The sequence below is a fragment of the Pelodiscus sinensis genome, chromosome 12, assembly GCF_052426305.1.
Source record: "Pelodiscus sinensis isolate ZL-2025 chromosome 12, ASM5242630v1, whole genome shotgun sequence".
In the NCBI taxonomy this organism is placed as follows: domain Eukaryota; kingdom Metazoa; phylum Chordata; order Testudines; family Trionychidae; genus Pelodiscus; species Pelodiscus sinensis.
Window position 1 is genome coordinate 46196416 of NC_143063.1, and position 25911 is coordinate 46222326.

The following is a 25911-nucleotide window of genomic DNA, read 5'->3' on the forward strand; positions in this document are numbered from 1 at the left end:
AATGTCAGGGTACGTCTAGACTACATGCCTCTGTCGCCAGAGGCATGTAGATTAGGCTACCAGACATAGTAAAATGAAGCGGCGATTTAAATAATCGCCTCTTCATTTAAATTTACATGGCTGCCGCGCTGAGCCGACAAACAGCTAATCGGCTGTTTGTCGGCTCAGCGCGATAGTCTGGACGCGCGGGTGTCGACATCAAAGGTATTTGTCGACCACCCAGGTATGCCTCCTGGGATGAGGTATACCTGGGTGGTCAACAAATACCTTTGATGTCGACACCCGCGTGTCCAGACTATCGTGCTGAGCCGACAAACAGCCGATCAGCTGTTTGTCGGCTCAGCATGGCAGCCATGTAAATTTAAATGAAGCGGCGATTATTTAAATCGCCGCTTCATTTTACTATGTCTGGTAGCCTAATCTACATGCCTCTGGCGACAGAGGCATGTAGTCTAGACGTACCCTCAGTGTATTTACGAATAAGCAGTAAATGGCATGAAACTCAAGCTGAGGTAAGAATGTTGGTTTATACTATTATTTCAGGAAGTCCTTCACTTAGTTTCTGGCTGAATTTTTACTGGTCATGTTTTTAATGCAGTTTGAGAAGTTTCACAGAACAGAAACCTGACATTACTACAGTAAAGGTAAAGTTACTAAGGAATCCTATTAATACCTGCTTCCTGATGCAAATCTTCTTTGTTGACCCTCCAGTGGTATGTTTCCAACATGACATATTAACCTCTAATGCTTAATTTCAAATTGGACTGCAAGTGTCAGGAAACTGTTGGTAATTCTGGTTTCATTATCTTCCTATTACTTCTTTCATTAATGCTTGAAAATCAGAAAAACTATTCTGAAATTGCTCTTACTCTATATCCCCTTCCCAAATAAGGAAGCTTAAAGTTATGACCATCCACCCTATTCCTATAATGCTGAGATTAAAAACAGAGAATGACAAGGCAATCCTCTCTCTTGCACTTTAAAAAGTGTCAGTTATCCATAGTGCAATCTAGTTTGAGAACTAGACCCTCTTACACTTCTAGGGCAAAGGTATGACTAAAAAGCTTATTCTGTGTATTTTCTGTATTTGAACATACAGAAACGGGTTCTTTCAGTAACTTAGGCTGGGACCAATTTGAGGGGAAAGATGGACTTGTGCCTTTTTAAATGGTTTATATAATTAAAGTGCTCTATTTAGGCTCACCAACTTTGGTTGTTCTTGGTACAAACTGAACAGATTAGTTACTCAGAAGCCACAACTCAGGTTGATTTATTTAGGGATAGTACTGGATCTTCAAACATTTCTGCATTAAGCTCCACCTCCATCCATTTACTCAGGCTTTTTTCTGAGTCTGAACCTGAAAGGTAATTTTTAAAAAACAGTTAAGTGCACATTTATCAGCCTTAACTTTACATAAAGGAAATATTTTTGAAGACAAGAATTTTGCGTATAGGAATGAACATTTCTGAAGAAGCTCACTAGATAAAAATTCAGTTTAATAATAGTTACCCTATGAATATTAAGCAGACAAGACTGTACTTCCCAGCCTTGCCCACAGAAACAAAATGCAACTTTTCTAGAATTTTTTTTTGCTAGTTTGAGAGAGGGTTTTTAATATTTGCATGTGTGTTGAAATAGTTTAAATAAGTAAATTTTAATTTTTTTGTTTAAAAAATGAAAAAATACGAAAGTTTGGCTTTTAGCATATGTTCTATCCAGGCTATGGGTGAGCCCATCAAAATTCAGTAGTAAACATTAAGTGAAAACTGCAAGTTCCCTTCAACATAATATTGTTTTTATATTATTGTCTCAAACTCATTAAGGCAAAGTAAATTGCATTGTCAGTTCTTATCACTTTAGAGTTGCAGATTTGAAAGTTGTTCATATGTAAGTAACTACCTCAAAATACAGACACAGCAAACAGTTGTTTCAACAATGTCTATAAATACTGTATAGTGTGTATGGAGCTGAGGATACAGAAGTATGGCGTTTTTTCATTGCATAGAAATAAAAAACATTTTTTTTAAGAAACCAAATGTTACACACTTCAGGCTTTAGTTTCTATGAAGCCAGAAATCATATGACTTTCAAAGAAAGTCTGGGACAAGTTTGGTGGCTTGGCATCTCATGTTACAATGCCTTTTTATTAATATTAATTTATTGTCCTGACCTGTTGCTTTCAGGTGAGTGACAGCTTTGAGAAAATTGAACTAAAAGACACCCAAGGCCTTTCACTTCTAACCTGTAATCTTGATGGACAATTTATGGCATTAGCTAGTCAAACCAACACTTCAGAAGCTAAAGCCAGGTCTACCCTGAGGAGCTTTGCACTCACATAAAAAATGTCTTGCACTGGTATGGCTTTTCTTGTTTTCACACCAGAGCAGGATGCACCAAAGAAGTGCTCTTTGCTCTGGTGCAGCACATCTATGCTCAGGTTTGCACTGGGGTAGCTATATTGGTGTAAAAAATTTCCAAGGAGTAGAGGCCTCACCTATTAAAGTTGTGTGCGCTAATCTAGAAAACAGGTACAGTATTACTATACATTTCACACTTTTTTTTTTTTTAAAAGGCCACAACCATTGCAACATGTGGCATTCCTTGGGCAAGACAGGACAAGACCTTTTCAATTCAGCAACCTGAGTTCTGTTTGGCTTCCTTCCAAATCTTAATTAAACTTGTCACCTCAAAATTGTATACCCTAGGTAGATAACACCAACATTAGTAATCTACAGTTTACTGTAACAAAAGAGGCTGACAGTAAGTCCTTAAAACAATGACATTTACTACCCTTTACACATATTTGAATTCCACCACTTCTGAATCCTGTAGCAAAAACCCTGGGGTAGGAGTCAACTTTATTATATAAAGCAAAGCAGCTGTTTGCTAACTCTGCTGCAAGAGTTTATTTTTAGGATGGTTTAAAATTCATTTACAAATGAAGTAGTAAGGTTTCTGTGAAAGAGTCCTATATACAGTAACAGGCCTGAAAAGTTGTTTCATTATTACATTAAAAAAATCTTTGTGAAGCCTTTATGACCCTGGAGTCTCTGGGACTTGGAGCCAGTACATTTCACTGCCGGTAACCCATCTCTATCTAGTGATAATGGCGACAGTGAGGGTAAGGTTGTTTCCAGAAGGAATTGAAACTGCCACATGTTCTTTTGGAAGGAAAAGGAGAGAATTGTTTAAGATTTTTATTGTGTAGTAAATCACATAGCCTGCTGGTGCCAATGTTTAAAGATTGGAACTTCGTTGCCTCTTGCACTGGTCTCGGAGTGACATTGTCTGCTAAAAGTGCAGAAGCCTGAACAGTTTTACATTCTTCTGTAGTGCAATCCTTAAAATTCCCAGAGAGTAGTGCCTGATTACTTTTGAAAAAAAGTAGACCTTTACCTAGCCCAGGGGTGTCAGAGGCTCGCTGGCAAATAGCCACTCATCCCTTCAACCTCTAGCTTTCACTTCAGATCACATTGTAGTAGCTGCCCTGGAGGTATCCTTTTCTTTGTAGAAGGTCCAAATATGTCAACATTCTTCAGCAGAAGCGTGTAGGGTTGTTGGGTTTTTTTTTGCATTTGCAACAGAAAATGTAGCTGGCCAGCTTCACCCACTATCTGCTATGCGTCAATCGCATGATACGTATTAGGCAAGTTCCAACTCCAAGATCTAAACTCGAATTTTGGCGATCAAAAATGGGTTTGATGCACCCCTAAGCTAGATTTTCTACCTAGTCTAGTAAAATAAAGCACCTTTGGATTAAAAAAAACACATTAAAACTTAACAACGGACTTCTCAGTTTTGTATTTAAAATTCCTTATCTCCATGGCTTAGTGTTCTCTTGTCAGAGAAAGTATCAGTCTGTGGAGTCAACACTTTCTGCTGGAGGAGCATATTTCAGCCTAAAAGTACCTGGGAAAGAGGAAGAAAGGAAGTCAACAATGCAAGCCTTTTTTAGCAGTTCTCTCTCACAGCATATTAAATAGTTGCATCTTACAGATTATGTGGTAACAGCATTATAAAATTCTATAATTAACATTAAATGTTTTTCTTTTAAAAAAATGTTATTTATTTTAAAATAAATTATGTTAAGGCCTAAACTTAGTATAATCTATTAATCATTTAAAATTAAATACCCAACATCCTTTGCATCTCGAGGGCTATAACAGCACAGCTGTGCCTGCCACTGTAGCATGTATGGTGAAGATGCTCTAGACCGACCGGAGAGTGCTTTCCTATTGGCGTAATTATTTCACTCTGCAAAAGATGGAAGCTATGCTGGCAGGAAATCATCTCCTGCCAACACTGCACTAGTGTGGACAGTGCTTAGGTTGCTGTAACTTGCATTGCTCAGGGGGGTATGTTTTTCATACCCCAAGAGATGCAAGTTAGATCAACAAAAACATCAGTGTAAAACCATCCAAAGTTTTACAGAATGTCAAGCCACTGAATGGATGGAAGTCACTGGTACTAAGAAGTGCTAAGCCAGATTTTGAAAGCAGAAGCCTCAGGTACAGAGAGTATTTTTGTTCATTTCAGTGTATGCAACTTCAATAACTTGTTCATTTGAAGTTAAGAGATGGACTGAACTGAAAAAGCAGGAAAACTTGTTTTCCTTTGCCAGTATAAGTGAACACTAAGTATGAGAGGATGACAACTACTAGTTCTAACAACATGAAGACATCACAACCAGCAGTAATCAGATACTGTTTAATTACCTTATTTTAATAAAGCACAATTCTGAAAACAATTCAAAATACTGTTGTGTTTTTAACTGAATTCAATTTCCATTTAATTGCACACAAATTGTGAGTAAAAAATGAACCATTATTGTAAATGATGAATCACCATTTACATAAAAACATAAATAACTAAGAATGTGAATAAACGTATGTTAAACTATATACGCTTAACAACATGTTTATAGCTGTAATTATGTCTCCTGGTTAGAAAAAAGTGCCAAATTATATCAGTCAATGAGAATCAGCCTGTTTTTAGGAAAGTAACTGAAATATAAATGCAAAACAGAATTGATGATACATCAGCAGGAAACTTGGATTAGTAAGTCATTAAAATCAGCGATTAAATCATTTTGATTTAAATAAATCCATCTGACAGGGAGATGTCTATTGTAGGTAGGAGGACTGAAAATAAAAACAAAGCTCAACACAGAATGCTACCATGGCTGAGATACAAACTTCTGCTGCCCAGAAGTTTGTAAGACATTGAAAAACAGCAGTAACTCAGGACAGTTTTAAAGGAACTGATGAAATGCAACTTTAAAATGCATTGAACAGCAGTATTCTAGGTTTTTAGATTAAGGTTATGTCTCTACTACAGACCTTATAGTGAGTGGCACAGTTGTACTGCTGCAGCTGTACCTCTATAAGGTCTCCTGTGTAGCTGCTCTATGTTGATGGGTGAGCTCTCCTGACAGCATAATTAAACAGTGGTAGCAATGTTGATGGGAAAGCATCTCTTGCTGCCATAGCACTATCCATATTGGCAGTTTTGTGGGTAAATCTTAGTTGAGCGGGTTGTTTAACAGAAGTTGTCTACAAAAGTGCTAGTGTAGACAAAGCCTAAGAAAGCTGCTGTTGGCCTAGGATGGACTGAGGCAGTACCATAATTTTCTGATCTGCTACTATGAAAATGATAAATTCTAGATAAACATTAATATTTTTATTACTGCTGGAAAATGCTGCCTATTTGCTAAAATATGGGTAAGTTCTGTTGATATTCTCTACATTATATTAAAAAAAAAAGCACAAAGACAGACATGCCCCAAAGCACAATTTAAAATGTTATTTGCAGTGTTGTAGTCAGTATTAGAGAGATAAGGTGAGCAAGGCAATGTCATTTTCAAGCTAACATTGAACTCTTCTTTAGATCACCTGAAAATGAGCTTTATATATATGCTCAAACGCTTGTCCCTTTCACCTACAGAAGCTGGCTCAATACTGGATATTACAATTTAGACTGACACGGCAGGCAAGGTATCACTTTAGTATCACTAATTCGAGCCAAAATTCTGCATTTCATTCTGCAAAGTTATACTGCGCACACTCTTATTTTAAGCACTGTACTTCAAGAAAAGAGAAGTATGATCTGAACATACGGTTGGTAAAGCCACATTTCACTCCCAAATGTGCCTGGCCTGATCCAAGGGTTTAAAACCTCTTTTGGAGGTGCCTTTACTGCAATACTGGAAGATACAGGCATGCCATGGAATGAACATTTCAGTAACCACAAATCCTTCAAGAGGATGCACACTCTTCATTACAGACATTGCATTCTACTAATGTTCTTTAAAAAAAAAAAAAAACCTAAGACAGTGTTTCCCAATTTTATTTGGCTGAGGAACCCTTTTCAGCTTTTCAAAATTTCAAGGAACCCCTAGGTTTGTCATGCAAAAAAGGGGGGGGGAGGCGGGGGAGGAGAAAGGGACCCACCAATTCATGAAATTCACATTCCTTCCCTAAGACCCCCCCCCATCTTCCTTCTGTGAGGCCTCATCCGCTCTGTTCCCCTCCTCTCCATCACTTGCTATAACCAGCCCTTATACCTGTTTCAACCTAGTGAGAGTGAGGTGTGGGGTGAGAATGAGGGATTTGGGTGTGGGAAGGGGTGAGAAGTACAAGCTCTAGGAGGGAATTTGGATGCAGGAGAAGGGGCTGTTGACTCAGGGAGGGGGCTCTAGGCTGGGGAGTGTTGGGCTCAGGTGGAAGGTTGGGGTGCTGAGCAAGCCAGGGCTTGTGGATGTGAGGGTGCAGGAGCTTAGGCTGGATATGTGAGGGACTCAGGGCAAGGAGGCTGTGAGTATGATGGGCTCAGGACACAGATTTGTGATGTGTGGATGGTGGAGGAATGTTGTGGCAGAAGACTGAGGATGTGGGGATGCAGGAGTGTGGGGATGTAAGAGGCTCAGGACGGGGGTTCCAGTGTATGATAGGCTCAGATTTGGGGTCAGGTGGTGCAGGAGTGTTATGATGCTGCAGTGAAATGGGGGTTTGGTCCCAGTTGGGGGCTTGTTGGCCTGGCTTCATTTTTAAATAAAATATGTCAAACTCAAAAGGTTTTAGCATTGTCTTTATATGTGAGAGGGGTGAGGAACCGGTTTTGAGTCAAAGGTCACTGACCCACAGAAAAGTCAATTGGGGCCACACAAGTGAGATGCAAAAAAACAAAAAAAGCTCCTCCCAAAACCCCCAAGCCTCACTAATGTGGTCCCAAATGTGCTGGTGGGGGTAGGGGACAGAGTGCTAGTGGGTGCTGGGGCTGGGGAGAGGGTGCTGCTGGGTGGAAGGATGCTGGCTCAGGTGGGAGGGTGCTGGGGAAAGGTGCTGGGACAGGCAGGTGGTAGGGTGCTGGGGTCAGGGACATGGTCCTGCTGGGCACTAGGGTGACTGGCAGGGTGCTGGGACAAGGAACAGGGTGCTGCTGGGTGCTAGCGTGGATGGCAGGGTGCTGGGGCCAGAGCCAGGGCCAGGGTGGTGCTGAGTCCTGGGGTGTGAGGCAAGGTGCTGGGACCAGGGCGGTGCTAGGGTGGATGGCAGGGCTGTCAAGGAGTGGGATAGGGATGGGGATGGGGTGCAGGATCTGGGAGGGAGCTGGGGGGCGGAAGGGGACAAAGTCTGGGTAGGTGCAGACCAGATAGGTATGGTGCAGAAGCAGGCTGCAGGATCTGGGAGGGAGCTGGGTGGCGGAAGGGGACAGAGTCTGGGTAGGGTGCAGACCAGATAGGTAGGGTGCAGAAGCAGGCTGGATGTAGGGTGTCTGGCTACGAGGGAGGGTGCGAGGAGGGGACTTGGACCTCCCTGATCTGGCACCCTCTAGACCTGACTGGTCCCAGATGAGGAATTTTTGGACCAGGGGAGGTCATTTCAGGGCTCCTGGTCCCCCCCCTCCCTTCCCCACTAGGCTTCTTTGCACCTCTATCCCCTGCAACCGAACTAAGCTGCCCACCCCTGCTGGTTCCCTGCACTTCCCCCAAAACCATCCCTCACAATCCAAGGGAGTGCAGCACCAGTTCCCTGCAGCCCCTCTCAGCCCAGCTGAGCTGCCTGTCTGTTCTGAATGCCCTTCCCCATCCACCTCAGCCCAGCTGAGCCCTGCACTGGTTCCCTGCATGCCTCTCCCACAGCACAGCTGATTCCCGTTTCCCTGCACCTCCTCCAAGCCCCACAAAACTGCTGAGCCAAGAGCCAATTCCCTGTCCCTCCCTCCCCTTGAGTCTAGCCCCGGTTCCCGGCACCTCCCTCCGCCTGCAGTCAAACCGAGCTCTGAGCTCCACAGACACACCCCCCCCCCACCCCACTGCCCAGCCCAGCTCCCCAGACTTCCCCACTCTGCAACCCAGCTGAGCTCAATTTCCCTGCACCTTCCCCCAAACCATGTAGACAAGATGAGCCAGTGCTGATTCCCTGCCCCTGCCTTCCTCCCTCCCCTTGGCTGTGTCTACACTGGCACAATCTTGCGCCAAAGCGGCCGCTCTTGCGCAAAAATTTGCTGCCTGTCTACACTGGCCGTGTGTTCTTGCGCAAGTACACTGACGTTCTCATGTATGAAATCAGGGCTTCTTCCGCAAGAACTACGATGCTCCCACTCAGGAATAAGCCCTTTTGAGCAACTATTCTTGCGCAAGAGGCCAGTGTAGACAGGCAACATGAATTTCTTGAGCAAGAAAGCCCTATGGCTAAAATGGCCGTCGGCACTTTCTTGGGCAAGAGAGTGTCCACGCTGCCATAGATGCTCTTGTGCAAAAGCACAGCTCGCACATGGAAGAGTGGACGTGTTCTTGCACAAGAAACAACCAGTGTAGACAGAGCCTAAGTTTCCTCACATGAGCAAAATGAATTTTGTGTTGCGCACCAGTATTGAGTTCATGTGGATTGTTTGGATGTACCACCCAAGTTATTAATAAATATTTTTAAACCTCTACCTTTTCCCTCTGCTGCCCCGACTCCTCACCCTCCTCTGCTGTCCTGACTCCTGCTCTTCTCACTGTCCTCAGCCCTCCTGCAACCTGCCCCCCTCCACCAGCCCTTCTCTCCTCCCTGTGCCCACTTCTCCAGTAGCCCCACTCTGATCATGTGAGCTACCCCCCCTCATCCCCTCTTCTAACACCTCCCTCTACAAACCTGCCCTGCGTCTCTCTTCTGATGGTGGTCCCTCCACTGGGCAGGTGTCTGCCCAGAATCCCCTGGCACTTGCACCTTCTCTTACCCCTGCACTCTCCTGGTGCCTCCCCCTTCCCTCACTTCCCCTGCCCCCTTTGCTCCACTTTTCCCTGATGCCCACCCCTCACCACCCTCTGCCCCCATTCCCCTCATGCCCGTGTCCTCTCACATGACTTGCTCCATCCCAGCCTTCCTCATGCCCACCCCTTCTTTCAAGCCTTCTCCCAGCACCTCCCCTCACCCCTGTAGCCCCCAATGCTCTTACCCTCTCCCCTCCCAGCATCACCCTGTCCCCCTCCCACTGACACCTCTCCTCCTGCCCTTTTCCTCATTGTTTGCGCTTGGCCCCCTGCCATTTGTCTCTCCTCTACCCCTGTCCCTTTGGTGCCTTCCCCTCCTCCTCCGCACAAGCACCTTCCTCTCCCAGCCCTTCCCCTTTCCCCTCCCCCTTCCTCACCTTCTGCCTTCCACTTTGCAGGGCCGGAGTCTGTGCTCTGTCCCCGGTCTCCGAACCCGCAACTCAGCCATGCGGCGCAACGCAGCGCCCAGCAAGTTTAAAATCCCGGGCTGTGACGTTCTGTCATGTCCGGGCATCTCTCCACCCACTGGTTTGAGCTTGCGGAGCAGGGCAGCAGCAGCCAGCGAGGGGGAGCTCAGGGAAGGTTGCGCATGGCAGGGACGGGTCCAGGGACGGGGGAGAGATGCTCTGGTGCCAGGCTGTAAGTGCGCGCGGGGGGGGGGGGGGGGGGGCGTCAGGACCCGCTCCAGCTCCAAATATTGCGGGAGCATGGGCACCACAAGCCCACTGTGACCGCCCCGGGGGTGCAATCACCCCCTCCCGCCCGGGAGGGGGGTTCAGCGAACACCGTTGACGGCTCTCGGTCTGTTGGTCCCGGAGTTTAGTCGGTATTGGCGTCTTTGGGTGCGATCACCCCGCTCGGCCGAGTCGGGGGGATCTGCGAACCCAGGGGTCACCTGTCCCCTTCTGCGGGGCTTCTCCCCACGGTCTCCATTAGAGGTTCCCCCTCGCCGGCGTTGGAGCAACTTTCACCCCTCTCCACTGGGTCCCAGCCCAGGGCCCTAAGCACAGGGGTCCGCTTGCTCCCTGTGCAGTGGACGTGGGATGCCTTCCCGAAAAGCGCCCACCCACGGGCGCCAAAAGGGCCCTGCCCCGGGCTGCTTCCTCCCCCCTACGGACCATGTTGCCCTGCCCGTGGGGTCCCCGTGGCCTACCGGACTCCTCCCGCGCCGAGTGGCCGAACCGTTCTCCGTCATAGGGTCCGGGTCTGGCGGCAGCCCGCGGCTGCGGGTATCTTCAAACTCCCGGCTTTGGGGGTCCCCATTGGGGGCTCCGGGCTTCCTGGAGGTGGCACTGCCCCCTCCCGAGCCCCCCGCTCTTCGGGAGTCGGCCTCCACGACCGTCCCCCCCCTTCCTTGCTGGCGGGCCCTTTTTGAATGGCCCGCAGGAGGTGACGTGCTCCCGCCGCACCCTGCCCCACCCTCGGCAGACATATGCCGCCTGACGGGCTGGCCGTGGCTCGGCTTTGCAGCTGCGGAGGGAGTCTCCACAGCCGGCGTCTGCCGCGTGCCGGCTCCCCCCAGCCAGGGCACCATGGCGGAGGACCCCGCCTCTCCCTGTCCCGCTTCGGGCTCCTCAGTGTGGGCCGCTCTCAGCCCGTCACACCCACACAACTCGCCGCCCATGCCTCTGCTGGCTAGCCGGCTCTCTCTCTCTCCCTTTTTCAGAGGGGGCGGGGGAGCGCCAGCTCCTCGCGGAACCCGTCGTTGTGCTCCGCGGAACCCCAGGGTTCTGCGGAGCACCAATTGGGAAACACTGGTCTAAGATAACCTTGAAACTAAGAAACAGGACAGCTTGGGAGCCAAATTCGCAGACAATTTAAGCAGCCATAACACTATTTCAGGCAGTCACTGGAAGTTCAGCCTCTCCATCCCTCAAAGGGAAACTCACTCCTATGCAGAGAACCATTGCAAGACTTATAACATCACTTACACCCTAACGTGGGCAACATGAGGTACACACAGGAGCAACTTTATTTTCTGTGAATTTAACCCAGAGCCTCTCTTCCCTTTGGAACTGGCTTACATGGTTTTTTTTTTTTAATAATTAAATGAAAAGTTGATATAAAGTCAAGGAACCATCATTAGATACTTTCACTTCCCTACACAGGTAATTCCCATTCAGGTCAACACACAGTGCTGAACACAGACTAAGCAAACAGCCCCACATCAGCACCCCCAACTGTTTCTTACCTTGTCGATTGAAATCCATGGGTGGCTGTTTGCAATCCTGAGCTCGGTGACCACTGGCCCCACAGTTGTAACAGGAAAGGTTCCCATTTTTTTTGTGGCTTGAACCATTGCTGTTTCCCATCATTCCTTGAGCCTGATACACCCCCGCTGCCCCTGCCATAAAGTTCTGCATTGGGGGCACTGCGAATGTGGACTGCCCACTCATGACAGAGTCTGGTGTTAAACCACTGTTGTAGGGTGAATGAACCACTGGAAAAGTCGTGCTGCCATTGTACTGCTGCGTGTTGACATAGCCATTACTACACAAAGGATTGAAGGGTAGAAATGGAAAGGTAAACATTGAGGAACCTGAAAATGGGTGCTGGAAATAGTTCGCATAACTGACAGTCATACCCCCTGACCCACAGTTCCCACTACACCCACAGGAACTACACACCATACACCCAGGAGGTTGCGGCTGTGGCTGTTGATGGTGGTGGTGGTGATGATTCTGGTTTGGTTGTGGGATACTTGCTGCAGAGCCGCCGCCACCGCTGCTATAGAAATTGTTCTCGGCAACAGAGGAAAGTGTAGGGCTAGAACTGGGGACAGGACAACTAGACAAATTGGCCATGTTTGCAAATGATGTGGAAGGGTGGCTGCTGGAAGAGGCAGTGCTACTGTTTGCACAGAAGCTGCCTGGCATCGGGGCCACAGGCATACTGCTCATTCCAGAAAAGGCAACTTTGGTGTTGGCTGTATATAGAGCAGTTCGGGGGTTGATTATTGCAGGAGACACACTTATTTGCATATTACTGGAGCAGGAAGTTTGTCCAGTAGTAGCAGAATCTGTAGGAACCGAAGACGATACCAGAAGCTTGATCGGTGGACGTGCCATATGGAAGACTGAGCTGGATGTTACAGTGGCAGCAGTACTGGATTCCGCTATTAATGATGTCTGTTGAGTTGTTTTGATCACTCTGTCCAGAGTTGATGCATGTACAACTTTGGTTCGAGGACCAAAGTTAACAGTAGATGAAGAACTGTTTTCAGGAACTCCTGAAAGTACTTGCAGTGGCTGATGGGGAGATGATGTGGGCATCACATCAACCACTGTGTTGCCGAAGCTCTTGTCCATTTTAACGCTGCTTCTGGGTCCAGGCGAAACTTTGTTTCTTTCGTCTAAAGATAAAAGTGAATGCACAGAAGAGGAAAGTAACTTCATGTCTGTATTTCGCTCTGACTTGTGCATCGAATTTAGCATTCGAATAGGGCTGATGTGCGTGGAGGCTGCTGTCATCATTTGCATTGGCAAGGTATGATGGCCAGAAGGATTGGAGCCTGCATCATTCTGGACTGGTAGAACCTGTGCTGTGGGTCTGGCAGAGCTTGAAGTGAAATGATTTAGTAACATCACTGGCTTCTCCTTTTCTGAACTGTCCAAGTGAATCTCTAAACCTAGAGATAGAAAGAGCTATAAATAAAGCTGCTTCACTGGACAGGGCAGATCAATACAAATATAAGCCTTGCTTGGTTTTCCTTACGTCTCTCATTCTCCTCGGCACTATCTGAGCTCTCTTCCCTGGTCTGGATCCCCATGGGGCTGGAAGAGGAACTCGAGTACTCAGAAGAGCTACCTTCACGGGGAAGTGGGTGAGCTGGCTGATCCACATCGACACGCAGCTCTAGGGATAAAGCAGGTGAGATAAATTAGAAAACGTGAGAACTGTTTGCAAAACTGATCTAGATGATAAAAGCCTGGTACAATATTGCAGTTTATGAATGTGCCTCCTGCAATACTCTAACCCTTAATACCCAAAGATGCTTTAGGCTAGTGGAGCTTCACACTGGTCTGAGCAGAAGTCCAAAGAAATAATGGTTACTCAACAGTTCAGCCAGCTCTTCATATGCAAACCATAGAATGGTAACTGCATGTTTGTCTCACTCCAATATCTCCAGGAACAATGAGATTCCTCGTGCAATCACCTACATTTTGGAAGAAGCTAATCACAAAGGTCTGTCACAAATAAAGCAATTCAGTTTTAATTTGAGGCTGGGGCAGTAAAACTACAAGCTTGCTGTTGTGCAAAAAACAAAGTCACCCTAAACCTTATAGTTTAAAGATGGTGCACTGTTTTTTATGCTGTTTATTTACCTGCAGCATGGTTGCCACGAATACTCTGGATAGGCCCTACATGAGTAGTAGGAGGGACCCTTGCCACGCCACTGCTGGTAACTGAAGAAGGTGTAGCTGGATTTAGGCACCGTTTCTCTGATTTTTCTCTACAGTGAATGGAGTGTAGGGGGAAAACAATTGGTTAGAACAATTTGGTATCTAAGCAGATTTCTGAATGAAAATGTGGCAGATGGTCTATAACAGCATTTCTCAAACATTTTTTTATAAAGTACCCCTTTTTTAACCAATATATAAGTACTCCCGGTACCTACAGTTTTCAGACACACACAATGTTTTTCTACCGTTGCAACACATTTCTTTAAACAACTTAATCGTAGCCGGGCGGGTGATGAAATTTTTGTGTGTAAAAAGTACAAAATAACAAAGTGCTGTAAAACTTAAAACAAAAATTCTGTTTTCTCCAAATTTCAGTTGTGTTGACGTACCCCCCAGACTTCTCCCGAGTACCCGTAAGGGTACTCATACCACTGGTTGAGAAACACTGGTTTATAAATTATGCTAGTTTAAGATGCACAAATATACATATCTGGAAATTAAATGAACTCTAACCACTGCTGCTTGCCAAGATTTACATTGGTCTTTCTTGTTATATGGTATTATACCGAGCCTCTTATTTGTATAAGGTATTGAAGATAAAACATCACGTAAGGAGAGACTAAATTCTGTTTAACTAAATGCAGTAAAACAGAGAGCTAGCCCTTCAAAGATGAAGAAGCTAAATGCAGGGAATGTAAGGGTAAGTGAAATCTGATTCAAATTTTACAAACCCAAGGTCCGGTCTACACTACAAAGTTAGGTTGAGGTCAGTCCTCATTTACCAGCCTCATTGTGCACGTGCCTATGCTTAAAGTTGTCTCCAGCCAACATAAGCACACTGTTATGACAATGCGTAACAGCACCTCGCTGAACAGCATGGAGCCATGGTCAACCTCCTAAGGTTGATGCAGTGTGAGTGCCAACAGTCCTCACAACTATCCTATAGTGCCCCAATTCAACAATAGTGACTGCTTTGGTCACAATTGTAAATGCCACTGGGTGAGAGACCCTTCTGCAAATTTTTGAAATGTCTCTTCCAGATTGCCCACCTTGGCAAATACACCAAGCAGCTCTCCCTTGTTCTGTGTAACTGCTCAATATACCATGTTGGCTTTACACATTAGAAGCACTTGTGTGTGGACTATACAGGAAATATTGGGACGTCCTGGGCCTGCGGGGAAAAGAGGCTCTGCAAACACAGCTACAGACGAGCTGTAGAAAAATGATAATCTAGAAACAGATTGCCCTGGGGATGTGAGCAAAGAGGTACAACGGATCCACAGCAGTGCCAAATGAAAGCAAAGGAACTGGGGCTGGCATCAGGAGGCCCTCCAATGATCTGGTGTTGAGCCACAGACTTGTTGCTTTTATGATCTACATGCCATATTTGGCAGAGACCTCACCAACACCCTGCAAACTACTACCGCCTCGGAGGAGCCCAAAACAGAGACCTCCACCATGAACGGAGGAGGAGAAGAGGGGATGTGGCAGGGAGGAGGCAGCAATGCCACAAGTCAGAACTTGTTTGAGACTCCATCACAGTCTAACCATTCTTGTCTGGCACAACCCAGTGAAGGGGAAAGACCTCTGGGTCTTGTGTTACGTGAAGGAATAGGTAACACTTCTTACTTTCTCCATGCAGTTCATGATTTAGAGATCTTCTCTTAGTCATCACTTAAGATAAACAGTTTCAGTCTTTTTACTCTTTTCTCACATAGAATCTGTTCCCTACCCCGATCATTTTTGTTACTTTCCTTTTCTGATTCTAACAGATCTTTTTTGAGGTGGGGCGACCAGCGCTGCATGCGGTATTCAAGGTGTGGGGTGTAGCATGGATTTACGTAGTGGCATTATGATATTTTTTAACTGATTATCTCTCTTTTTTCCTAATGGTTCCTAGCATTCAGTTAGCATTTTTAACCACCACTTCACAATGAGCGGATGCTTTTGAAAAACACCAGAGTAGTTTTAAAATCAACATTTCCCTGCAGCAGAGATATCAAACACATGGTCAACAAAATGCATTTCTGTAGCTCACTTGGCATATTTGGATTCCACAGTTAATCTTTCAAAAGAAAAAGGTAGTGTTTTCCAATGTGCATTACTTTGCATTTATCAATGCTGAATTTCATTTGCCATTATGTTGCCCGGTTACTCGATTTTGGTATTCCTGTGCTAGAGGACAGAGGTGAACTCAGCACACGGTTCCAGGAACGTGATCTTTTGTATCCAAAAGTTCTACAGTCACTTCTCATTTCCTAAACTTGAATTACAATATGATCCTACCATCCAGTGCTTGTTTCTTGGACCTAAAAGTTGTGCTTTTCCATTGGATGCCTCTCCATGAATCTAACAACAACCCTGAATTGTTTTTGGTTTTGTCCCTCAACAAACTGTCCTCAAAGAAATCCCGACATCCTCCATAGCTGCAGCACTCCCTGCAAGTCTGTGATACAAAAGGCTCATGTGTCCGGTACTTGTGGTGTCAATAAGAATAGCACAGAGCTCGGAGGTCTCCATGCTTGTCAGAAACGGTGGAGGTGAAGTGCTGAGCAGGTTTGTGGCATGATGAGACATGGATGGCATCACAGGGTGGAGAAAGCTGCATGCTGGGAACTTGGCCCTTCACTCCAAGGGATCCCTGCATGATTCATTTGTACCCCATAACATATTAAGAAAGTTCCCAACAGGCTTTGTGCCTGAGAGTGGTGCCAGGCACACTGGAACAACTTCAGATGGTGCTCAGCACTTTGCAATGACACAAGCACTCCTGTTGCATACGTGCAGTGCTGACACAAACCACCAACTATGCGTGTGCCACAGTGACATACAAGCGTCAGTGGCTGCATGTAAATGTAGCAGTGTAGACATGGCCTACAGCTAACAAAAATAGTGGGAGGAGAAAGTTGTGTGTATCCTAAACACTGGAACAGTTTTAAAGTAAGTATTTCCTTGCAGCAGAGGCAACAAATACATGGTCAGCGAGATGCATTTATGTTGCTCACTTGGGATAGCTGGATTCTACAGTGTTAACTTTTCAGATGTAAAGGAAGTGTAACCAAGTAACCTGAGTCTGCAGAGGGAACGGATGAATGATGCACAAAAGTGAACCCCCTCACTTTTGCATTAATCGGGTTTGGGCGGTAGCCCTAAAGCTGAGTATTGACACTTCACCATGCCAACAGCTATTTATTCACAAGTCATTTAATCAGATATGATGGGAACCAAGTGAAAGCAAAGCCCAGGGATGAAGGGGCTTGAAAGTTGCTGCAGGGAAAAAAATGAAGAGGAAAAAAAGGAGGAACAACACACGGAGAAAGGGAGGATAGGGAAAAGAGGGAAACAAGACAGAAACAGCATTGTTGCTAATGGTGAGAATGTTTTGCCACTGAATTATGCTGAATTCATACAGGGCATGTTCCACCTTTTATCTTGATGACAAATATCCCACTGACATGAATGTCTGGTTCCACAGGAGTAGATAATCCTAAATTTATGCTCTAGATCACAATTAAAAATGGAATTTAGCCCTCCTGAAGCTTACACATCTATTCTACAAAATATCTGGGATTCCAATATTGCAGTTCTTTAAAAATGAAAGTAACTTTCCTTGTCCAATCTGAGATAAATTAGAAAACAAACATAGGAAGAGCATAAATAGTAAAAAGTAATTTGATTTTTAAAATGAATTCAGTATTAATAATTTAAAGAGTAATTAGTAGTGTAGGTAGAGAAATTCAATTACTTTATGGTTAAGTTGACAGTGTCCCTCTGAAGTTGCATTCACCAATTCTTATATATGCTTATTTTATTAGTCTTGAATAATCAATAAAAAGCAATAAATACTAACTATAAATCCCACATTTTAAAGTGCTTTTCAAATTAACTAAGCATTCATACCCCTGTGAAAAAGATGCATGATCCAGCAGAGTCGTAACTAGCTAATTTGGCGCCTGAGGCAAGACCATCCTAGGCGCAGGTGGGGGTGCTGACGTGGCACGAGGGACAAGCGAAGACAGCGTAGTAGTTGTTTTTTCTGCGCCCCCTCACCTGTGCACCCGAAGCAAGTGCATCACTCGCCTCGCCCTTGTTATGGCCCCATGATCCAGTTTTAAACAGGGGTGAAAGCCTGAAACGTTTAGCAATTTGCTCTGTCCTCAGAACAAAACCCAGAATAAAGTTCAGGAGCTTGTATAATTCTCATGCTATCTAACCATATTTTACAAACTCAAAAAGCCAGACAGACCCCTCCCCCCAATACACATACTTACTTTTCCAATTCCAATTGGGTCTTGAGTTTTTTCTTTGCTCCCATGGTGAGGGATTCAAACTTATTCAGATCTTCTTCAGTAAGGCTTAGAAACTTTTATAGGAGGAAACATGGAGCTCATTTTACAGTGTGCAATACATGGATACATACATTTCAAATGACCCTATGTATTCTCACCTTCAATGGTTGCCAATTCTGAGAAGCACCTTGAAGATTTTGATTTTACACATGTATATGAATTTTAATAAGTTTTATTCCTATTTTAAACTAAAGATTTAGGGCAGCATAAAAGTGGCACTTTTGGATATTCTAATGAGTTTTTTTTAGATTAATTACAAATATACAGTTAAAATATTTGCCTATATTGATCATTCACAATAAAAATAACATAGTCCATGTGTATACCAAAAGGCAATTTTTTTTATCATAAAAGTAAAATAAAGTTTCAAATTTTGATTCCTGAACCCCCCCCTGCCATATTAAGATTCTCCCTAAGGCATCTAATAATTACCAGGCAACTATAGGAATGGCATAACTTATAGGAAACAGGTAATTTTGGGGCTGGTCAATTTGGTGCAAGAAATATGACAAGTTTTGGGAAGAACAAGTTTTTACCGCTCCTCCCTAATGTATACAGTACTGCCCAAGCTCAATGAGAGTAAGACTGTAGTAGAACTCAGGGCCATTAACTACTTCCTAGCACATGAGGGTTGCTATCAAGTCAGAAGTGGAAGGATACCAGTGGCAAGGTAGTGAGAGGTGAGAGAACCATAGCTTGGGGATTCTTTTGATTACATATGTTTTGTTTATGATATATTGTTTTTGACTTGCGCTGATAAAGATCTACTGCTGACATAGTCATGCTGATCACTGCCATTTTATTTCGGCTGAGACAGCCCAGAGTATCCCGGTTGGTTATTAAAAGTTAAAATGTAACTGATTTTCCCTGAATGTGTCATTTAACACAGATATCATTTATTTAGTTATTACATCTAGAGCAGAGTTCAGTTTTGTTGCATGGGCCAGTGTGGTTTCAAAGGTACTGTGGATACTTGTCAACAGAATATACGTTGCAATGTAAGCACAGCAGTTGTTTGAAAAAAGTCGAACATTAAAATACGCACAATTTTGTCAGGAAAAGGAAATTATATATATATATATATATATATATATATATATATATATATATTCTTCCCAGAATGAGGAAAATCAAATTAAAGAATTGTGATCGTAGGCCATAATTATTAAAATAATACTTTCAAGTCATGGTGCAGTGCTGAAAAAAACCATTGCAATTCAGAGGCGTGACTTAAAAGAGTAAAATGATCTGTTTAATCCACCAGAGGGCACTCAAGTTTCAAATATAGTAAAAGAAGGCGGTTAATTTTACAGAGCTGGATATTATAACAAGTACTTACATTCCTCTGATAAAAAGCCAATGTACTTTAGTGCAGCAGCATTCATGACACATTTTATGCAAACATTTATGCAAGTGATTTTTGTTTACATTTGTGGAAAATGAAAACATCTGACTTTCACGCATGTTTACCCACAAAGAAGTGCACATCAGAGGTGAATCTTGACATGTATGTGAATAGCCAAGGTTTTTACAAATAGGAGGGAAAAATCAAATCAAGAAACAGAATAAAATGTGACTTAGATGACTTATTGGACAACAAAGGATGAACAGTGACCAGGAAGCCCAAAAGCCAGACGTTGAGAATGCTGAACTAGGAAATACTTAAAAGTAAGTCTCTGGATAGTTGAGACACAAAAACAGGTGGCTATTTAATCAAATAAAGTGTTTCTACTAATAGTTTGTCCAGCTCTAGCTACAGATATCAGCCATTCTAAATATAGACATGAGCCTATTTTGCTTTTCTACACGTGCTAGAGAATATATGGCTTATTAAAAAAAAAACAGATTCCTTTCTCCCATCTAGTAGAAATGAAACAAAAAACAGGACTATGTAGCACTTTAAAGGATTCTCTTAGAATCCTCTGAACTGTCATTCATGCTCAAATTCGACACTTTATGCTTAGGTTTGAACAAAGACTCTAATTACCTTACCCATTACAAAGATAGCTTCCCCAATTATCACCTCTAATATCATTAGCTCACAGACATTTACCTTCCCCCCCCATCCCTCTTCTGTTCTGAAATTTGATTTGTCCTTTTCATACGTGTTACTTTTGTTTAATTGTATCCTCTGGTATATATGGTTGTGACAATTTTCTTCCACTATTTGATCTGAGGAAGTGGGTCTGGCCCACAAAAGCTCATCACCTAATAAACCATCTTGTTAGTCTTTAAAGTGCTACATAATCCTGTTTTTTGTTTCAGCTACACCAGACTAACACGGCTACATTTCTATAACTAATCTAGTAGAGATGTCAGAGTTTAACCAATTAACCAATACGCTAATCGGTTAATGGTATCGGTTAAAGTCAGCAGACTCCCGTGGGGGGGAGGGGGGAGAGACACAACTTCACTGCAAGTAGGACAGCAAAGCCTCCTCCCTGGGAGTCAGGCGGGCAAGAGCTGCCTCTTCCGCTCCAAGTGAGGTGGCTTTGCAGCAGTGAAACCTCCTTCCCGGGAGCTGGGCCCACTCCTGGGGAGGCTTTGCTGCAGGCTCTGCCGTATAAAACGAAGCTAAGCTAATGGTTACCGTATTAAACTACTTTTAACATCCATGCTATCTAGCCCACCACTTTACCTTCTCCATTGTGAGTTGTTTGAAGACAGGATAATACTTGTGCAACCGCAGTTTCCTGAGCCAGTCTAAAATCCCATTTTGCTCCTGGGTCTGGGGTGTCTGTGGACTGGAAGACAACATGGGTGAAGATGTGTCCGCTTGGGAGCGGTAGGCCAATGATGAGCCTGTACTCCCTGAATGTGAACAATGGGGCAGTGCAACTGAAGAAACAGCTGAGTGCTGTACATGATTCTGAGAAGACTGAATGCCAGCTACTCCACATACAGGTCTGCAATATAGAAAAATAGTTGGATTTAGCATACTGAAGTATTGCCCTGCACACACCCCTATTCACCAATAAAATAAAAGACAAGGCTTCGGGGATCCAACACACTGCTTACTTTACAGATTATTGATCTATACTTAACACAACAAAAACAGTGCAGGTTTTGCCTAATGTTAAAGTTGAGATTCTAACACTGGCATAGCTTTCTTCCACATAGCACAGAAAATAAAAAAAATACTCGCATTCCTCCCATGTAATTTTTATTCAACAGGTTCAGAGGTCGTGGCAAAGGGCCATACATGCAATAGTTTAAAAAAATCCATTATGAAATAGTTTTTGCACATGTGGAATGAGTGAATCTATTCAGTTTGCATTATTTTCCCCCTTGGTCTTTCAACTGGCAGGTTATAAACCAAGAATCACCTCTCAACTGTAAAGTATTAATTAGGGATGTTGGATATTGAGTAACAGAATAGTCCAGTAATCGCATGAATTCTTATTGGTTACTCGACTATTCTATAGTCCCCAAGGGCTAACAGAAGCAGCAGAGTAGGGTGGGAAGCGGGAGCTGGTTCGCAAGGGGAGCCAGTTTAAAAACCAGCTCCCCGCGCAAACAGCTTGGTGCTGCTGCCTCTAATACAGGCAGCAACGCGGAGTGGGGAGGAGGGAGCCCAGTGACACCTTGGAGTCGGTGTTGGGGTTGAACCAGCTTTTAGGCAGCAGAGGCAGCAAGGGGGGAGAGAAATGCAAGTAGTCGACAGATTAACCGATAAGCCTAGACTTACTGGTTAATTGTCTAGGTGACTACTCTTTGACATCTCTAGTATTCATTACTCAATTTCTGAATTTGTCAAATCCCAAGCAAAAAGGCAGGAATATTTTTCTTTCTTTCTCTTCCCAGGGCCACCCTGAGCCTCCCTCAGGAAAACTAGATTCATGGTTTGAAAAACCACTACCCTTAAAGGGTGACTTTCAACTGATGCATGGAGAAAGCTAAAATCTAGTTGATATTAGAGAACACCATGGCTCTGTAATTATGGCCGTGTCTCCCTGTATTCTGGTACTGCCAAGGAGACCACAATCAGGGATCTCGGCCCTACTGTGCTAGATGTGGTACATACACATATAAAGAAGAGATGCTCCATGTCTCAAAGAGCTCACCACGAAAGCAGAGGGTAAGCAACGAGGCTAATATAATAAACAAAAATCACAGGGAATTCTCCCATCATTGTGGGTCAGCTGGTTCTAACAAAGTGGGAGTGCAGATATAAACTGACTGTCACAATTTCACCACTCTCAGGAATTTTGCATAGGGCAGGTAAGAATGCCACACTAAAAATGCCAGCTGCTTGTATATGGTACAGCTCCCACAACTGCTATCATGAGTAGGGCTGTGCAGCAGCCCTACTATTTCCTAAAATCTTCAGTGTAGTGTAGACTAGGGATGTGAAAGTGTAACCGTGGCTCTTGCACTGGCTCTTGCAAAGCCACCTCCTCTCCCCACATCCCCCGCACTGCTGGTACAAGCCAGTTCCCCACATGTACCGGCTCTTACGGAGCCGCCTCCCCTTCCTGCCCCCGCCCTGCACGCCTACCTCTGGTTACCTGCAGATGGGAGTCGGAACGCATGAGGAGCCAGCTGTGCATTGGCTCCCACAGAGCTGGTGGGGGGAGGTCGAGAGAGGGGGCAGGAACCAGTACATACAGCCGGTTTAAAAGTACCGAGGCAGCAGCGAGGGGCAGCAGGTAGAAGCCACCTGACCCCCATGTGTAACTGTGCAACCGCTGAAATTTTCAGTGGTTACATGATTACTTAATTAAATGCATTTTAACATCCCTAGTGTAGACAAAGTCATTGAAACCACAGCTTTCAGAGTTCATTGTGCTGAGAGGTCCACAGATTAACATGGGTGAGCATGCATCCCTCACTTCAAATAACAACACTACATATACAAAACTCTCTCAAACAAAGGCATGTAGATAACTACTTAAGAGATGGAATTTTACAACTCTACATTAGACACACAAGTCAGGTATCTCACCTTCCAGATGCACCCAGTGTAGTGACTACTTTATAGAGAGAGGGGTTGCCAGGATCTAAACAATAGGGAGATTAAAAAAAATGACTGGCATCAGTTTACTAGATTTACATCAATAATATGTGCATGTTAAACTGTTTACTTAAACTCACTTGAACTCTGAAGTTGCTGGGAAGAAGATGAAGTGCTGAAGAATTTCTTGACATGGTCATTTTTCAGCACATGGGAAGGTAAAGATGCCAAATACCTAAAAGTTAATTTACAAAATTATGTTTGTTTTGCATTTGGCCATTGAAATCAAGACTAAAATTGGCATTTACCTTTATTTCTTGATATGCTTACTGAATTCATGCTAATCCTTCATACTGTCTCTGTTTTGGGTTAATAGTTATATTCAAAGCTGATTATGAATACAAGAAATTGGAACATAGAACAATTACAAGACAGAGTGTATAAGGATAAACTTGAAAATTAACTCTAGAAATATGACATGAAAACCCATTAAAATATAGTTGTCTAATACTGTTCATGCTAAGCTTTCAAATGAACAGGTATAGCAGTACTTATAGCCATCTGGCAATATAGTAGAAATAGCTGTAAAACTCATGTCACATGTTTTCTGCTAAGCTTATTTCTCTTCTTGAAAATGAAAGATGGCAAACTTTTAGAACTTTATAATGTACAAAACATATGTTCTATTATTGTGCATTAAAGTTTTTTCTACAAAGCAAAAAAAAAAAATTGTTTGATTTTTTTTCCCTGCCAAATCATCTACATATTTGGAAAGTGCCAAAAAATATTGAAAAGTAAGGAAAAAAATGGAAGGAAATGTTTTGACTGCATCTTCATATTTGTAATGTCTAAAAAGACATTGTCAAAAGTTACTTCTATATATGCATACGGTTTCCATCCCGAAAGTTCACAGTTCATTTTCATAGTTAAACAACATAGACATGAGAAAGTAGCTACTGTGAAAAATGAAACCATCACAATTTCTAGGGGCTTTATTCTGTAATGTATTTCGCTTTCTAAAAATAAATGTCTATTCTCTATTGTGAAGGTACAATCCTTGCTTTGGGGGGGGGGGGGGAGAGAGAGAGAGAGAGAGAGAGAGGTGCTACTCTGTTAACCTCGAGCTGTAGAAGTTGCTAACTAATCAGTAGCAGTGACAAAGATATGAAGCCTAAAAAGTATTATTGGGAAATAATTACATTCACATTAATTAATATTAAAGGGAAATATTAACATTGTTCATCACTAGAAAATTTACCCAGCATTACTTGGGTCCTTAACTCAATAATTAATTTTTGGTTTTTGGAAAGCAAATGAAAATGGACATGCTTCATTTACATCATTGCTCTGGGGGTGGGAGGTTCAGTATGCAGGCTGCCCTAGGGAGAGAGGATAACCCCAGCCTTCTCTCAGCATAGCAGTTTGGGGTCGGATGAGAAGCGCCTTTCCTTGGCTGCTGCAGCTTCAGCAGACACAGCGGGGGAAAGGTGCATGTCACTTGCTGGGGAGGTTTAGGTTCATCTGCCCCTTGCACTCCCCAGACAGAGTAAGGAATGCAGCAAACTCTACACTCTTCCTTTGCTCCCTGACAAAGAGGAAGAGCTGGCAATGTTCCCATAAGAATAGGGGGGCATAGGAGGAAGAGCTTCAGGCCCCCCCTGCCCTTCCTAAAGGACATATAGGTGTGAGGCTTGGGGCTGATGCAGTCCTAGACTGGGGGGAGGAGGAGGAGGATAGGGAGACTGGTGATTCTGTTGCTCTTCTGCATGGTTTTATGAGAAGCAATCCCATTCTAGGCACATCCCACTTTCCTGGAACACCCAAACCCTGACCTTGCTTTAAAACTGATGGTAAGAGGAAGATGTATACTGAATCTGGTGGTCCTAGCTCTTACCGTTTAGGAAGAGTTCTTGAACAGACAGACTTTCTCAAATATATAGTAGAGATTAAATCTATGCATAAATTCGTTGCCTTTTCTCTGGCAAAATGGTGTCCACCAGTGCCAATCCACCAATAACAGTAATGGTGGTAAAATGTTCTGTCTTGACTAGGAAAATGAAGTACAGGCAGTCCCAGAGTAACGCGGATCCGACTTACGTCGGATCCGCAGTTACGAACGGGGCACTTCCTCTCCCTGGTCTCGAGCAGACCAGGGAGAGGAAGGAAAGCGGTGGCGGAACGCGCGGCCAGCTGACAGCCCAGACGCGTCTGGGCTGTCAGCTGGCCGCGCGCTCCGCTCTGCTCCCCCCCCCCTCTGCAGACCAGGGGGGGGGGGAGCAGAGCGGAGCAGAGCAGAGCGGCGGAACGCGCAGCCAGCTGACAGCCCAGATGCGTCTGGGCTGTCAGCGGGCCGCGCGTTCTGCCGCTCTGCTCTGCTCCGCTCTGCTCCCCCTCCCCCTGGTCTGCAAACCATGGGGGGGGGGGGGAAGCAGAGCGGAGCACGCGGCCAGCTGACAGCCTGGCTGTCAGCTGGCCGCGCGTTCCGCCGCTCTGCTGTGCTCCGCTCTGCTCCCCCTCCCCCTGATCTGCACGGGGGGGGGGGGAGCAGAGCGGAGCACGCGGCCAGCTGACAGCCCAGATGCGTCTGGGCTGTCAGCTGGCCGCGCGTTCTGCCGCTCTGCTCTGCTCCGCTCTGCTCTGCTCCGCTCCGCTCTGCTCCCCCTCCCCCTGGTCTGTAGACCAGGGGGAGGGGGAGCAGAGCGCAGCACGCGGCCAGCTGACAGCCTGGCTGTCAGCTGGCCGCGCGTTCCGCCGCTCTGCTGTGCTCCGCTCTGCTCCCCCTCCCCCTGATCTGCAGGGGGGGGGGGGAGCAGAGCGGAGCACGCGGCCAGCTGACAGCCCAGATGCGTCTGGGCTGTCAGCGGGCCGCGCGTTCTGCCGCTCTGCTCTGCTCCGCTCTGCTCCCCCTCCCCCTGGTCTGCAAACCATGGGGGGGGGGGGGGGAAGCA

General features: G+C 44.9%; 1 protein-coding gene across 2 annotated transcripts in view; it reads right to left on the minus strand.

Moving 5' to 3' along the window:
- Positions 1–389: 389 nt before the first annotated feature.
- ZCCHC14 (zinc finger CCHC-type containing 14) overlaps positions 390–25911 on the minus strand; it is a 112010-nt gene continuing 86488 nt past the window's right edge. Inside the window, exons 6-14 of one of the 2 annotated variants that reach the window (XR_012906635.2) lie at positions 23104–23198; positions 22955–23009; positions 20648–20915; positions 17932–18023; positions 13583–13710; positions 12972–13112; positions 11449–12885; positions 3398–3910; positions 390–1358 (exon numbers count right to left, since the gene is read on the minus strand). Coding sequence is in view for 1 of the 2 variants with exons in the window: in XM_006137374.3 (XP_006137436.2) it covers positions 3855–3910; positions 11449–12885; positions 12972–13112; positions 13583–13710; positions 17932–18023; positions 20648–20915; positions 22955–23009; positions 23104–23198 (2272 nt within the window). In the remaining variant the exon portion in view is untranslated. Of the gene's footprint in view, positions 1359–2888; positions 3911–11448; positions 12886–12971; positions 13113–13582; positions 13711–17931; positions 18024–20647; positions 20916–22954; positions 23010–23103; positions 23199–25911 lie in introns of those variants that run through there. The other variant, XM_006137374.3, reaches the window with a different exon arrangement.